Source organism: Eptatretus burgeri, chromosome 8, assembly GCF_056783735.1.
Source record: "Eptatretus burgeri isolate ZD-2024b chromosome 8, Ebu_testis_v1, whole genome shotgun sequence".
Classification (NCBI taxonomy): Eukaryota; Metazoa; Chordata; class Myxini; order Myxiniformes; family Myxinidae; genus Eptatretus; species Eptatretus burgeri.
In genome coordinates this window covers 4,184,313-4,197,434 of record NC_140968.1, presented here as the reverse complement: position 1 = coordinate 4,197,434, position 13,122 = coordinate 4,184,313, and the positions used below count along the sequence as shown (strand labels likewise).

The window sequence follows — 13,122 nt, the reverse complement described above, 5'->3', positions numbered from 1 at the left end:
GGCGATTCGTGAAAGTGTTGCGGCGAGCGCAGTACCCAGCACCAAAGTGGATACCCATGTCAGGGACGTTCACATCAAAGCAATGGAGAAGGCATTAAATGTGTGGATCGAGGACAATGCCCAGAAAAACGTGCCTTTTAGCAGACCTCTGCTTCGTGAAAAGGCAAAGCGCATGTACGATCATCTAACTGGCGCGGGTGGTGCGACAAACACGAGTGATGCAGGTACAAATGGTCCCAGCCTCTTCCAAGCTAATAGGGGATGGTTTGACCGCTTCAAGTGGTGGTACGGTCTCCACAATGTGAAGCTTACAGGTGAGCATGCCTCACAGACCATGAGGCAACTGAAACATTCCATGCTCAACTCACGCTGCTCATCAAGGAGAAGGCGTCTTCAATGCAGATGAGACCAGTTTGTTCTGGACGAAAACGCCCAGACGAACATACATCTCAAAGCAAGAGAAGACAGTAGCGGTGTTCAAGGTTGTTTCGAACCGGGTATCTCTTCACTTCACAAACCCACATGCTCAAAACGACAAAAAAGCACACTCTGCCCATATTTTGGAGGGCCAACAGAAAGGTGTGGGTAAGAGCTGCCATCTTTATGGATTGGTTCCACAACTGTTTTGTCCCTCAAGTGGAGAAGCACCTGGCAGAAAAGAACCTCTCCTTCAAGGTCGTCCTGCTGGTGGACAACGCTCTTGGCCACCCCTGTGTGCTGAAGGTGGCCCATCTCAATGTTGAGGTCATCTTGCCGTCCAACACCACTTCCCTAATGCAACCACTCGATCAAGCGGTAATTTCATTATTTAAAACGTTTTACACCTGCCACATCTTCTGTCGCATCTTTGATGCTATGCAGTCCAACCCCGAACTTACCGTCAGGAAATGTTGGAAGGACTTCAACATGGCGCACTGCATCAGCGCCATAAAAAAAAACCTCTGGACGAAGTCAAAGCCTCCACTATCAACCCTTGTTGGCAAAATCTATGGCCATAAGCAGTCAAAGACTTCAGAGTCTTTCCCCATACTGCGGAAGAGAGGTGGAAAATTGTCAGGTTGGCACAGGGGTATGGGATGGGAAGGCTTCGACAATATGGAGCCTGACAAATTGGAGGAGCTCATTGCCTCGCACAGTGAGGAGCTGACTGAGGAAGAGTTGGAGGCCATCATTACGGTGTCTGTGGGGGAGGAGGAGGAGGAGGAGGGCAGTGAAGAGGAGGAAGAGGTTGCAAGGCCCAACCTGACTGTCATGTTCCTGGGTGAGGTGCTGCAGGATATGAGGGCAGTCGCTGATAGTTTGGAAGATGCCGGCCTAGTGATGGAGCGGTACCTCCGCTTCAAGAGGGGCCTGGATGATGTTTTCCTACTGTACAGAGAGCTGCACAGAAACCTGCAGCACTCAGCAAAACAGCGGTCTATGACTGACGTTTTTTAAAATGATCATTTAAATAATTATTTTTTTATTTTAGTATTATTATTATTATCTTTTTTTTTTTTTGCCCCGACCCTTTCACCTCAACACCTTCAGCTACCCTACCTGCATCCTCTTCGGTGCGTGACTCAGCAGCACCCTCACTTGCGTCTTCTCCAGGGGAGTTCACTGGATTCTAACTCGTCATCATCATCATCATTGCGTCATGTCTTCAATAAAAATGGAAACCATCTGCTGCTGTTGTGTTTTTATTTGTAAGCATTTTTAATGAAACTATAATGATGTGCATTCGTGTTTGTAAATTTAAAAAATTTCCCCTTATAAATAACGAACTGCCGGGAACCTATTCCCCTTTTTCCCATTGAAACAATGCCCCAACATTTGCGGATTCGACAATCGTGGCATATCTCCGGCGAACGTCAGGATGTTACTGTACCTTATTGTTTTCCTCGGGCAACCAAGTGTTCCTATGCATTTAGTGACATTACTGTTCACTGAAAGTGTTAGAGCAGTTTTGAAACCCCTCAGATGTGGGACATGGTCCCTGATAACCGGTCAGTGGTTGGTTAATTTCAAGCCGGTTTCAAGAATGTATACGCTTACTAATGGCTCCCCCTGTTGTTACCTTGGCCACCGAAGGTGGACGGAGGCTGTTTTCACGTCTGTCTGTCTGTCTGTCTGTCTGTCTGTCTGTCTGTCTGTCTGTCTGTCTGTCTGTCTGTCTGTCTGTCTGTCTGTCTGTCTGTCTGTGTTTGTTTGTTTGTTTGTGAACAAAATATCTCAAAAAGTTGTGGACGGATTTGGACGAAACTTGGTAGGCAGGTTTGGTATGCAACAAGGAAGAATTGATTCGATTTTGGTGAAGATCCGGATCCGAGAATTTTTTAAAGTGATTCTTTACCATTGAGTGATAGGGCGAAAACGATACATAGCACGCTATCTCAAAAAGTTATGGACCGATTCGGACAAAACTTGGTGAATGAGTTAGTTTGGTGACAAGAACAAGCTCATTAATATTTAGTTCAGGTCCGAATCCAGATCCGGCCTATCAGTGGGATACAAAACGTAAAATAATCAGCCTGGTGGAGGTGTGCGCTTCACTGAGTGCCCTTCTCGTTCCAAATGGCTTGATGGGAAAAGGAGATACCTCCACTCTGATTTATAAACAAGGTTTTAAGTCATATTAAAATATGGAATTTGGTGTCTGTCTGTCTGACCGCGATACATTCAGTTGTAACTTTCCGAATCCCAATCAAGCCTGACAGGAGGATGAAGGGTCACACGATGAAGGTTGGGGCGACTTCATTTGCCCCCCCCTCCCACTCCCTCATGGGGTTATGGGGTTTTTCGCCTTGGGTGAAATCCATGTTAAGGTGTATAGATAGCTTATTGTAGCGTTTTTCCAAGTAGTGGGGCAACTTAGCTAAATATAGCATAACAATTGTGCATTTTGTGAGGAAAGCACCAAATTTGGCACACTCGTAGCCTAACATATTATGAACAGATTTGGATATTGGGCCATCTCAAATTTTTGATGGCAGTGGAAAATGGCTGCTACAGCCATCAGCGGCTGAATTTGAGATGGCCCAATATCCAAATCTGTTCATAATATGTTAGGCTACTAGTGTGCCAAATTTGGTGCTTTCCTCACAAAATGCACAATTGTTATGCTATATTTAGCTAAGTTTCCCCACTAGTGGGGCAACTTAGCATAACAATTGTGCATCTCACGCAGGGATGTGCGGGTGGGGAGGATAAATCCTCGATGTAAGTGTGTACCGTGTAGTGCCAGGTCTCTGCCGAACGTCTTCCACCCCCCCACACGACCACGTCGCCTATGTCCCCCCCCTCCTACACACACAAAGTTGTATTTCTACCCTGAGTTTGGAGTTTGTTACTTAAAAGATGTGGCCATGTATTGAACACAGAGACAGAGAGATTTTTGCCTTTTATTTTATACCAGTAGAGTACCTGTCCTACAGGCGATCGTGTTCCAAGCATGCAACACATTCTTCCGACGCGTACCTTTATTTGGGTGGTGTATAGGCAACTGACAGCTCTGTATACGCAAAATAAAAAACCCAGGTTATGTGCATGAAGCAAAATCATACCGACTGCTTAATAATTTAAAACACCTCACTGCACTGGAACACATGAGGACAGGAACACTGCACTGGAAATGGTGGAGATTTGTAATACCTGGAGGCGGTGCTACACGATACACATTTACATAGAGAATTTGCGTCCCTCTCCAAGAGCACCAGAAAAGATAAAAACACCCCTATCCATTAATTGGGGTCATGCTGATCGTATGTAGCAAGTCTGGATGTAATTGGCCAAGAACTGTAGGAGGAGTAACATGTCAAACGAACACACAAACACCGGTCTGTGAATTATAGTTAGGATAGATTACTTCCTATAGTTCACGGACAGGTGTTTGTGTGTTAGTAGGATAGATAGATTACATTCATGGTGACACTGTCGTCGCATCTACCGCAGGTGCAGGCAGGTTGGTTTGGAGGTGTGTGCAGACTGGTATTGAGTTTGATGCTGGACAGATTATGTCGCTCACATGATCATTACAGTTTTGTTGCCCCCCCTCCCCCGACTTGCGTGTCTCGACTGACTTCTGTTTCTGCCTGATCTCATGCTAACTACAGCGCCATGTGCTTTGTTTACCCTGCCTGTGCGGCGTCGTCTCACACTGTGCTGGGCTTACTAGGCCGAAGTGACCTTGTGTTAACGTAAGGTGGGGTTTGGTGGATGGGGTTGTGATATGAAAATAGTGGTGCACAGGTTGACAGAAGCTTACTGGATGGGCTCGTGGCTCTAAATCGGTGATCTTCACGATTTATTTAGAAGGGGGCCCACTTTTGTCGATAAGACATCAGTGTGAGAGCCGCGCACACCACCTGCAAGACTCCATATTGGCTGCTATTAAGCCCCGCCTCCACATACTCTTTTTTGTTGTTGTTGTTGTTGTTTTTGTTTTGTTTTGTTTTTGTTGTGGTTACTGGGCTGCAAGCATAATTGTTTGCATACTACCATCTACTGATGTAGTACATTACTTTTTATGCATCACATTGCAACACTTATTTGAAGCCATTGAGTCAGTTTGATCGCATTGATGGCGGATTATGATGGGGTGTTTTCACATTTATGTATTATTGGCCGTGTGTCAGGGGCCGCACTTCAGGCCACCTGGGGCCGCCAGTGGCCCACGGGCCGCAAAATGAAAAACAGGGCTCTAAATGATTGATGGGTGGTGTCACGCATATCACTCCATCACTCCACATCACAGACACAGATTTCCATGACACTTACACACCAGCAGGGTATTCCACCATTTCCCATATACTACTGCAACTGGAACGGCACTCAGTAGAGCGCACACCTCCGTCAGGCTGAACAGTTATTGTTTTGTATCCCCCTGAGAGTCTGGATCTGGATCCTGACCTCTAAAATCGAATCGTTTAATTGTTCTTGTTTTTTTTTTTTGTCACAACTTTTGTCACAACTCGTCCATAACTTTTTGAGATCTCCTGCTCACAGACAAATAGTGGTTGTCCATCGCATAATGTCCATCCACCTTCGTTGACATAGGTAATAACTTTGGGCAATCCTGTATTTTATGTGTCTCAAATATTTCAATGGTTATCCTGACACAGATGACTGTCATACGGCCAAATCGTGACATCGTTTTATGTTGTCGGTGTTCGTCTGGCATGTAATACGAGGTGAGCATATAAACGACAACACACACCACAACCGATGACAGGGTGACCGAGAGCACAGGAACAATTTATGCCTTCGCAGAAAATGATGAACGATCGATGCTGTAGCTGTTGCTCAAGATATCGGCTCTTGACAGAAATGCGAGCACAGTTATCAACGACGGACGACATCATCGGACTCCCCGCGAACACGTAAATATTTGACAGCCGAACAAGTTTTCTGAGATGTTGAAGTGAATTCGACAATTTTGTCCGATGTAAATATTTCTAAGTTTTAGGTACTGTGTTTATGATATTGTCCAATTTTATTGAAAAATGGTTTAAATAATTTATACACCTAAAATATGGCTCCACTGAATTTAGACACCTAAAATACAGGATTGCTTAACTTTGTGGAGGAGAAATGAGGAATAATAATAATAATAATAACAGAGTGCAGATAAGTTGTGAGACGTGTGTGGAAGAAAAAGCAAAGTCAGAGGAAGACTACGTGTTCCCCGTGAGAAGTGTCATTGGTGAATGGATGCCGGTTCAAGATTGAGGAAGAATGTCACAAAACAATAATTGTAAACGGACAGCCTTGTCACAAGTCTATACGATGAGGCAAACTAACAAACTCGTTTATGATACAGGTATACAACTTCCACATCTTGTTTCGCATGCAGCATAAGGCTGTGGTGTAGCATCATTGGCTGAGGGTTTGGGCAGGAATTTGTTCAAGTTACCGGTGATAGCTCACCTAGTCTTAGCGAAGGACACCGCGGGAGGTTTATTGTCTACCAACTAATGTCAGCAGACAGGATGTCCAGTTTAACAGTCCAAACACATTGATGCCGAGCCCTGCCTGTGAAACACCAAGATGACAGTTTATAGCTGGTTCGGGATTCGAGTCCAGGCTCGACAACTCCAGATGTGCATACCTCTAGGCTACTGTGCCAGCCCTTAGTCTTCTTATAATCACAGTTCACAGACCCGCATCATGTGCACACGCATGTAATGTCTTCTGTTGAACGCACATCAGCATACAATGTCTTCTTATGATCGCAGACCCACCTATTCGGATATTCTTTGCTATTGTCCACCGAACAACATGGGAATTTTTCTTCCACTGACCATTCAATTCAATACAACTCATTTCAAAGAAAGAGGGGTGCATCCCACCCTTCCCACACTCACGTTAAGCAGGTGAATTGAATTTGGCACAAAAGATGGTCTAAAGCGACAATGACAGGTAAGTGGAACACAAAGGTGAATGTCTCGACGATTAAAACAAAAACAACGGTGAAGTGGGTGCGATGGGTCTTGTAAGATTTTGCGGACCTTCAACACTGCGCACTTCTCGGACAAGGTACAAATTGAGGGAAGATCTGTTCGTATCGCACGCTGGGCCATCTTCACGGGTTTTTTCCAGGTCCATCACATTTTCTTCAGACAGATTACCAAATGTACAAATTATATTAAAAGAAAGAATACTTTGAACCAAGGACTGATTGTAAAAAAAATATATAATAATAATCAAAATGCCATTGTCAACATGAAACTCTTTCAGTTTCCCTTAAAGTACAAGGTTTGGTTTGCTTTACCGGCCAACACTTTGGAATTCCTGCTCCATTTCAATTTGTTATCAATCAGTAATGAGATACTTATACTCAGGAACTTGTTTGATATTATGGTCGTGAATGCTAAGCGTCAGAAATCAAAAATGCAACAGTCACACCTGTCTACAGGTACAAACTTCTGAACTTCGTTCACATATTCGTGGTTATCATTAAGTAAGAACCCTCAAATTACTCGATCATCAGCATATTTGATAATATCACAATTAGGATTTGAACTACAGCAGTCACTTTTAAACAAGGACAACAAAATGTGGAGACAACACAACCTGGTGGTGCCCCTCGACTCAAAACGCTGACACGTGATACCATGTTGTTATACTTCACCCATTGTGGCCTATCTGCAATAAAGTTGTGAATTGATCTTGACGGCCGAGGGGTAACATCTCGTTTCAGTAATTTGTCGTTTAATATGTGTGTGGTACGATGGTATTGAAGGCACGAGAAAAGGCAATAAGTAATGATCTTACAATGGACTTGAGAGTATCTAGATGATGGTACAAACTTTGGAGATGAACAAGCATAACGTCCTCGACATCAGTATTACTGTGAGATATGAATTGAGATTGGGCAAACAAGCCGACTTCAGTAATATCCTTTCAAAATACCTCATTACATTGGACGTCAAGGCCACTGGACGGTAATTATTCAAGCCTGGTGTTGGTTTAGCGGTTGTGGTGGCTGGCTTGGGATCTTAGGGTCCTGAGTTCACACCAGGTGGGGTTGACTCAGCCTGTCATCCTTCCGAGGTCGGCGAAATGAGCACCAGTGTACTGGTAATAGGGGCACTGCATCAGTGGCATAGTCGCACCCTCAGACAGTGATGCTCCCCACAGTCTTGCGCTGCATATGAAAGAGGTGGTAATTATTCACCTCGTCACTGGGGTTTCTTTTAACCTTTGGTACTGGAATTATTACACTGGACAACAACAGAAACTTTCGGTCTGCTGCAGATGTAAATGTAGGTGTTCTTTATTTTTCAGGAATTGTTTATTAAAAACTGAAGTACGTAGCACAATTTCACAACACTCTCAACACATCGTATAATGTACAGTAACTGTTAACCATAAACTAAAGCACTTTGAACAACATAAACAACATTGTATAAAGTATACATTAACTTTTTAGAAATAATTTAAACACTTGCTTTTTTGATCAGTGGTTTGTTTGCCTCTGAAGAAACCAGCAGTAGTCCCAACTGAAAGGCCCCTGATAGCGCGTCCCCATTGTGCTCGTATCTTGGTGGAACCTCTCGCCATGCTCGTCGCTCACAGCACCAAGGTAGACCGGGAAGAAGCCTGATTGTGAACGAAGAAAATCCAAACTCGGTGACATACGGCCACCTGTTTCTTCAAAGGCCTTTATCACATCTTGAACTGACTCGGCAAAGTGGCCTGCTCTGTGGTTCCTGAGGAAACTGTGGACCTCCAGTTCGAAAGCCTCCCATGCAGCCAGGTCCTGTGGGTTCCGCTTTAACTGGAAGTGCTTCGGTGTCGGTGTGGAGGTACAAACGGTGAGACATACTTGTGCTCACGTCTTGTCTCGGTCGCCCACCTCGCAACCGAAGTGGTGCTTGTGTGTACGACCTTGAGACGAGATTGGTTATGTTTTGTCCGTTGGTTACGAGGCGTGGACTTGCCACATCCGTAGCAAAAGCAGTCTGCATTGTTCAGACACGCTCGTCTATTCATAATCTGAAATATAATAATATTAAAATATAATATTAGTTTGATATTATTTTACAATATTGAAGTGTACACAGTATTGCATTAAAAAGAACATTCAAAATACGTGACAATGGATGTCCAATTTTGTTTTCCGTGACTAAAAATCCTTCCGTGTTGGGTTGATTCTGATTTCACATTCGAATGAGTCAAAGGACTCGGAATACGAGGTCCGTCTAAAAAGTAACGGGACTGAGCCTGCTGTGTGCTCCACTTACACAACTTGAATGAACGGGTTGCGTCACAGTGTTTCGCAACATTCCAGAAATATATATATATATATATATATATATATATATATATATATATATATATATATATATATATATATATATATATATATATATATATATATATATATATATATATATATATATATATATGATTGGTGATGGTTGACTGTGCTCATTGTGTGAATTTTTTTACAGGTCGTGCTTTACACGTTTAGTCTGAGTCATTGCGCTATGAGTCGTGAGTAGAGAGCCAATCTGAAGTTTCTTGCCAAGCTTGGCAAAACACTTTCCGAATCCTTCGCAATTCTGCAGCAAGTCTATGGGGAAGAAACGATGTCACCTGCATGTGCATTTGAATGGCACAAGAGGTTCAAAGAGGGACGGGAGGAGGTTGAAGACAATCCATGGACTGGAAGACCTTCAACGAGCAGAACGGCGGACAACATCGAGCGTGTGCAGCAGATGATGCGCGCAGATCGTCGACTCACGGTGCGGATGATTGCTGAGGAACTTTCCATCAACAAGGACACTGTCTGGAGCATCATCACTGAAAATCGCAAAATGCGCAAGGTGTGCGCAAAGATGGTCCCCAAGCTGTTGTCCGGGGACCAGAAACAGCAAAGAGTCACTGTCTGTCAAGACGTCATCGAGCGCCTCGAGGACGATCCAGACCAAACGGCAGAGTCATTACTGGCGATGAATCGTGGATATTCGAATACGATCCTGAGACCAAACGGCAGAGTCGTCAGTGGAAAAGTCCGGCATCACCAAGACCAAAGAAAGCAAGGATGTCGAAGGTCAAGGTGATGCTCATCGCGTTTTTTGACATCAAGGGCGTCGTCCACTTCGACTTTGTACCACAGGGTCAAACAGTGAATCAATACGTATACAAGGAGATCCTCCGGCGCCCCATGAGATCAATCCGGGACAAGAGGAGGGATCTGTGGGAGAACAACGCCTGGGTGCTCCACAATGACACCGCCTCTGCTCGCAGAGCCCTGAACATCCGACAGTTTCTGGCGGAGAGGAACGTGCCAACTCTGGAGCAACACCCGTATTCGCCAGACTTGGCTCCTTGTGAATTTTTCCCTATTCCCCAAGCTCAAGGGGGTGATCAAGGGGACCCGATTTCCTGATGTGGAGGCCATCAAAAGGGCCGTGACGACGGAGCTCCGGAGGATTCCGGAAGAAGCCTTCCGGGGATGCATCGAAGTGTGGAACAAGAGGATGGACAAGTGTGTGAGACTGGAGGGAAACTGTTTTAAAGGGGACAAGCTGTGGTTTCAAGATATTTTTTGGAACAAAATTTCTGTGAAGTCAGTCCCGTTACTTTTTAGACGGACCTCGTACACAGACTTTTACCGCTGTAGCAAATTTGTTATTGTCCAGGGTGATAACACGTCATTGTCTGAGATTGATCGATAGATGAATGTGAACACTGGGGTGTGTTGTTGACCACACAGTTTGAGAACCATAGAAGAAATCCCATCTGGACCGGTGGCCTTGTTCACGTTTAGTCTTTACGAACCTCATTGACATTCAATGCTGCACTCTGGTGTGAGTCCCAAACATCTTATCCTTTTAACATTTCCACAACATGATCATTCTCAACTTTAAAATCATGAACATACTCTCAACAAAATCTTGAGTCCAGTGTGCTGGCCTCGTCGATGTGCTTTTATAATCTATCAAGTCATAGTTGGCATTTTCTGCCAAGCAGCTCGAGAATTATTTCTTTTAAAACTCCGCTCCGGCTCCAGTTTATCATCTACCTTTACCTTTTTTAACGACCTCATTTCTTCCTTTATGAAAATCTTTCACTTGCAATCGATCACCATCTAAAAAGGCTTCCCTCTTTTACTAAAGTAACTCCTTCAGCTCCACGCTCATCCACAGATTGTTATTATTACTTGGACTTGATTTAACAACCTTGCTGGCGACTTCTTCCGAACTGTCTCCGACGTATGCCTGGAGAGGACATGGATCAATCTCTGTCGATGGACTTGTGTTGTTCACATTCCCCAGGTCACCCTTTTGCCTCCCTGTGCATAGGCTCCTCCCTGTGCATAGGCTCCTCCCTGTACATAGGCTCCTCCCTGTACATAGGCTCTTCCCTGTGCATAGGCTCCTCCCTGTGCATAGGCTCCTCCCTGTGCATAGGCTCCTCCCTGTGCATAGGCTCCTCCCTGTGCATAGGCTCCTCCCTGTGCATAGGCTCCTCCCTGTGCATAGGCTCCTCCCTGTGCATAGGCTCCTCCCTGTGCATAGGCTCCTCCCTGTACATAGGCTCCTCCCTGTACATAGGCTCCTCCCTGTGTATAGGCTCCTCCCTTGTACATAGGCTCCTCCCTGTGCATAGGCTCCTCCCTGTGCATAGGCTCCTCCCTGTACATAGGCTCCTCCCTGTGCATAGGCTCCTCCCTGTACATAGGCTCCTCCCTGTGCATAGGCTCCTCCCTGTACATAGGCTCCTCCCACAGTCTCTCAACCTCCCCCCGCTCCCCTTTCCGTTTCACGGTAACCCCGCCCCGCCCTGCTCTGTCTGTCTCGCCATTTCGGTACCACGGACAGCGCTCCTCACGCAACATGCCGGAGGTAACGTTCAGCAAATCGGGCTTCGGTGAGTCTCGGCTTTGTCTCGTTTTTTGTTCCATTGTTCATTTTTTCGACTTTGTTGACGTGATCGTGTTCCCGCTCCCTTGTAATTCCGTTCGGCCGTGCGCATCCCCCACGCCCTTTTCCCGCTCCGGGTCAATTCTGAAGGAGCATCGGGCCCAGCCCAGGGTGTGAATTCTGGTGTGAATGGTCCGTGGTGTGTTCCACATTATCAGAGTAAAGAGGACGTTGCGGTGAGAGAGGGAAGGTTGTTCGAACGTCTCTCGAATCCCCCACAACCACAACCACAACCCAAGACTATTTTTCAGGCTCAGCTGCCAGGCCTGGTGGGACCTGATGACGTCAGGTGAATTAGGGACGAGAGATCGTGTTGTGAGGAGCACAAAGAGGGCCTCGTTCGTGGGACCTGCACACCACGACGTCCCCAATGTCGAACAACTGAGCAGTGAAGCCGCGAAAAATAATTATTGTTAAAGGGTTGATACACAAAATGTGACAAACTTGAGTAGGGTTGGTGTGTGAGAGTGAGTCCGAGCTGGGTTGGTGTGTGAGTGAGTCCGAGCTGGGTTGGTGTGTGAGAGTGAGTCCGAGCTGGGTTGGTGTGTGAGAGTGAGTCCGAGCTGGGTTGGTGTGTGAGAGTGAGTCCGAGCTGGGTTGGTGTGTGAGAGTGAGCCCGAGCTGGGTTGGTGTGAGAGAGTGAGTCCGAGCTGGGTTGGTGTGTGAGAGTGAGTCCGAGCTGGGTTGGTGTGTGAGACTGAGTCTGAGCTGGGTTGGTGTGTGAGAGTGAGTCTGAGCTGGGTTGGTGTGCGAGTGTGAGAATGAGCCTGAGCTGGGTTAGTGTGCGAGTGTGAGAATGAGCCCGAGCTGGGTTGTGTGAGTGAGCCCAAGCTAGGTTGGTGTGAGAGTGAGCCCGAGCTGGGTTGGTGTGAGAGTGAGCCCGAGCTGGGTTGGTGTGAGAGTGAGCCCGAGCTGGGTTGGTGTGTGTGTGACAATGAGCCCGAGCTGGATTGGTGTGTGTGAGAATGAGCCCGAGCTGGGTTGGTGTGTGTGTGAGAATGAGCCTGAGCTGGGTTGGTGTGCGACAATGAGCCCAAGCTGGGTTGGTGTGCGAGTGTGAGAATGAGCCCGAGCTGGGTTGGTGTGAGAATGAGCCCAAGCTGAGTGTGTGTGTGTGTGTGTGTGTGTGTGTGTGTATGAGCCCGAGCTGGGTTGGTGTGTGTGAGAATGAGCCCAAGCTGAGTTGGTGTGTGTGTATGAATCTGAACTGGGTTGGTACGTGTGAGAGCCTGAAATGGGTGTGTGTATGTGTGTGTGTGTGTGTGATTCTGAACTGGGTTGGTGCGTGTGAGAGCCTGAAATGGGTTTGTGTGTCTGTGTGTCTGTATGATTCTGAACTGGGTTGGTACGTGTGTGAGAGCCTGAAATGGGTGTGTGTGTGTGTGTGTGTGTGTGTGTGTGTGTGTGTGTGTGTGTGTGTGTGTGTGTGTGTGTGTGATTCTGAACTGGGTTGCTATGTGTGAGAGCCTGAAATGGGTGTGTGTGTGTGTGTGTGTGTGTGTGTGTGTGTGTGTGTGTGTGTGTGTGTGTGATTCTGAACTGGGTTGGTGCGTGTGAGAGCCTGAAATGGGTTTGTGTGTGTGTGTGTGTGTATGATTCTGAACTGGGTTGGTACGTGTGAGAGCCTGAAATGGGTGTGTGTGTGTGTGTGTGTGTGTGATTCTGAACTGGGTTGCTACGTGTGAGAGCCTGAAATGGGTGTGTGTGT

General features: G+C 46.2%; 1 protein-coding gene across 2 annotated transcripts in view; it reads left to right on the top strand.

Moving 5' to 3' along the window:
- Positions 1–7,943: 7,943 nt before the first annotated feature.
- Positions 7,944–13,122, top strand: part of SYT11 (synaptotagmin 11) — a 35,129-nt gene continuing 29,950 nt past the window's right edge. Inside the window, exon 1 of one of the 2 annotated variants that reach the window (XM_085890687.1) lies at positions 7,944–8,297. Coding sequence is in view for 1 of the 2 variants with exons in the window: in XM_085890685.1 (XP_085746811.1) it covers positions 11,328–11,361 (34 nt within the window). In the remaining variant the exon portion in view is untranslated. Of the gene's footprint in view, positions 8,298–11,235; positions 11,362–13,122 lie in introns of those variants that run through there. The other variant, XM_085890685.1, reaches the window with a different exon arrangement.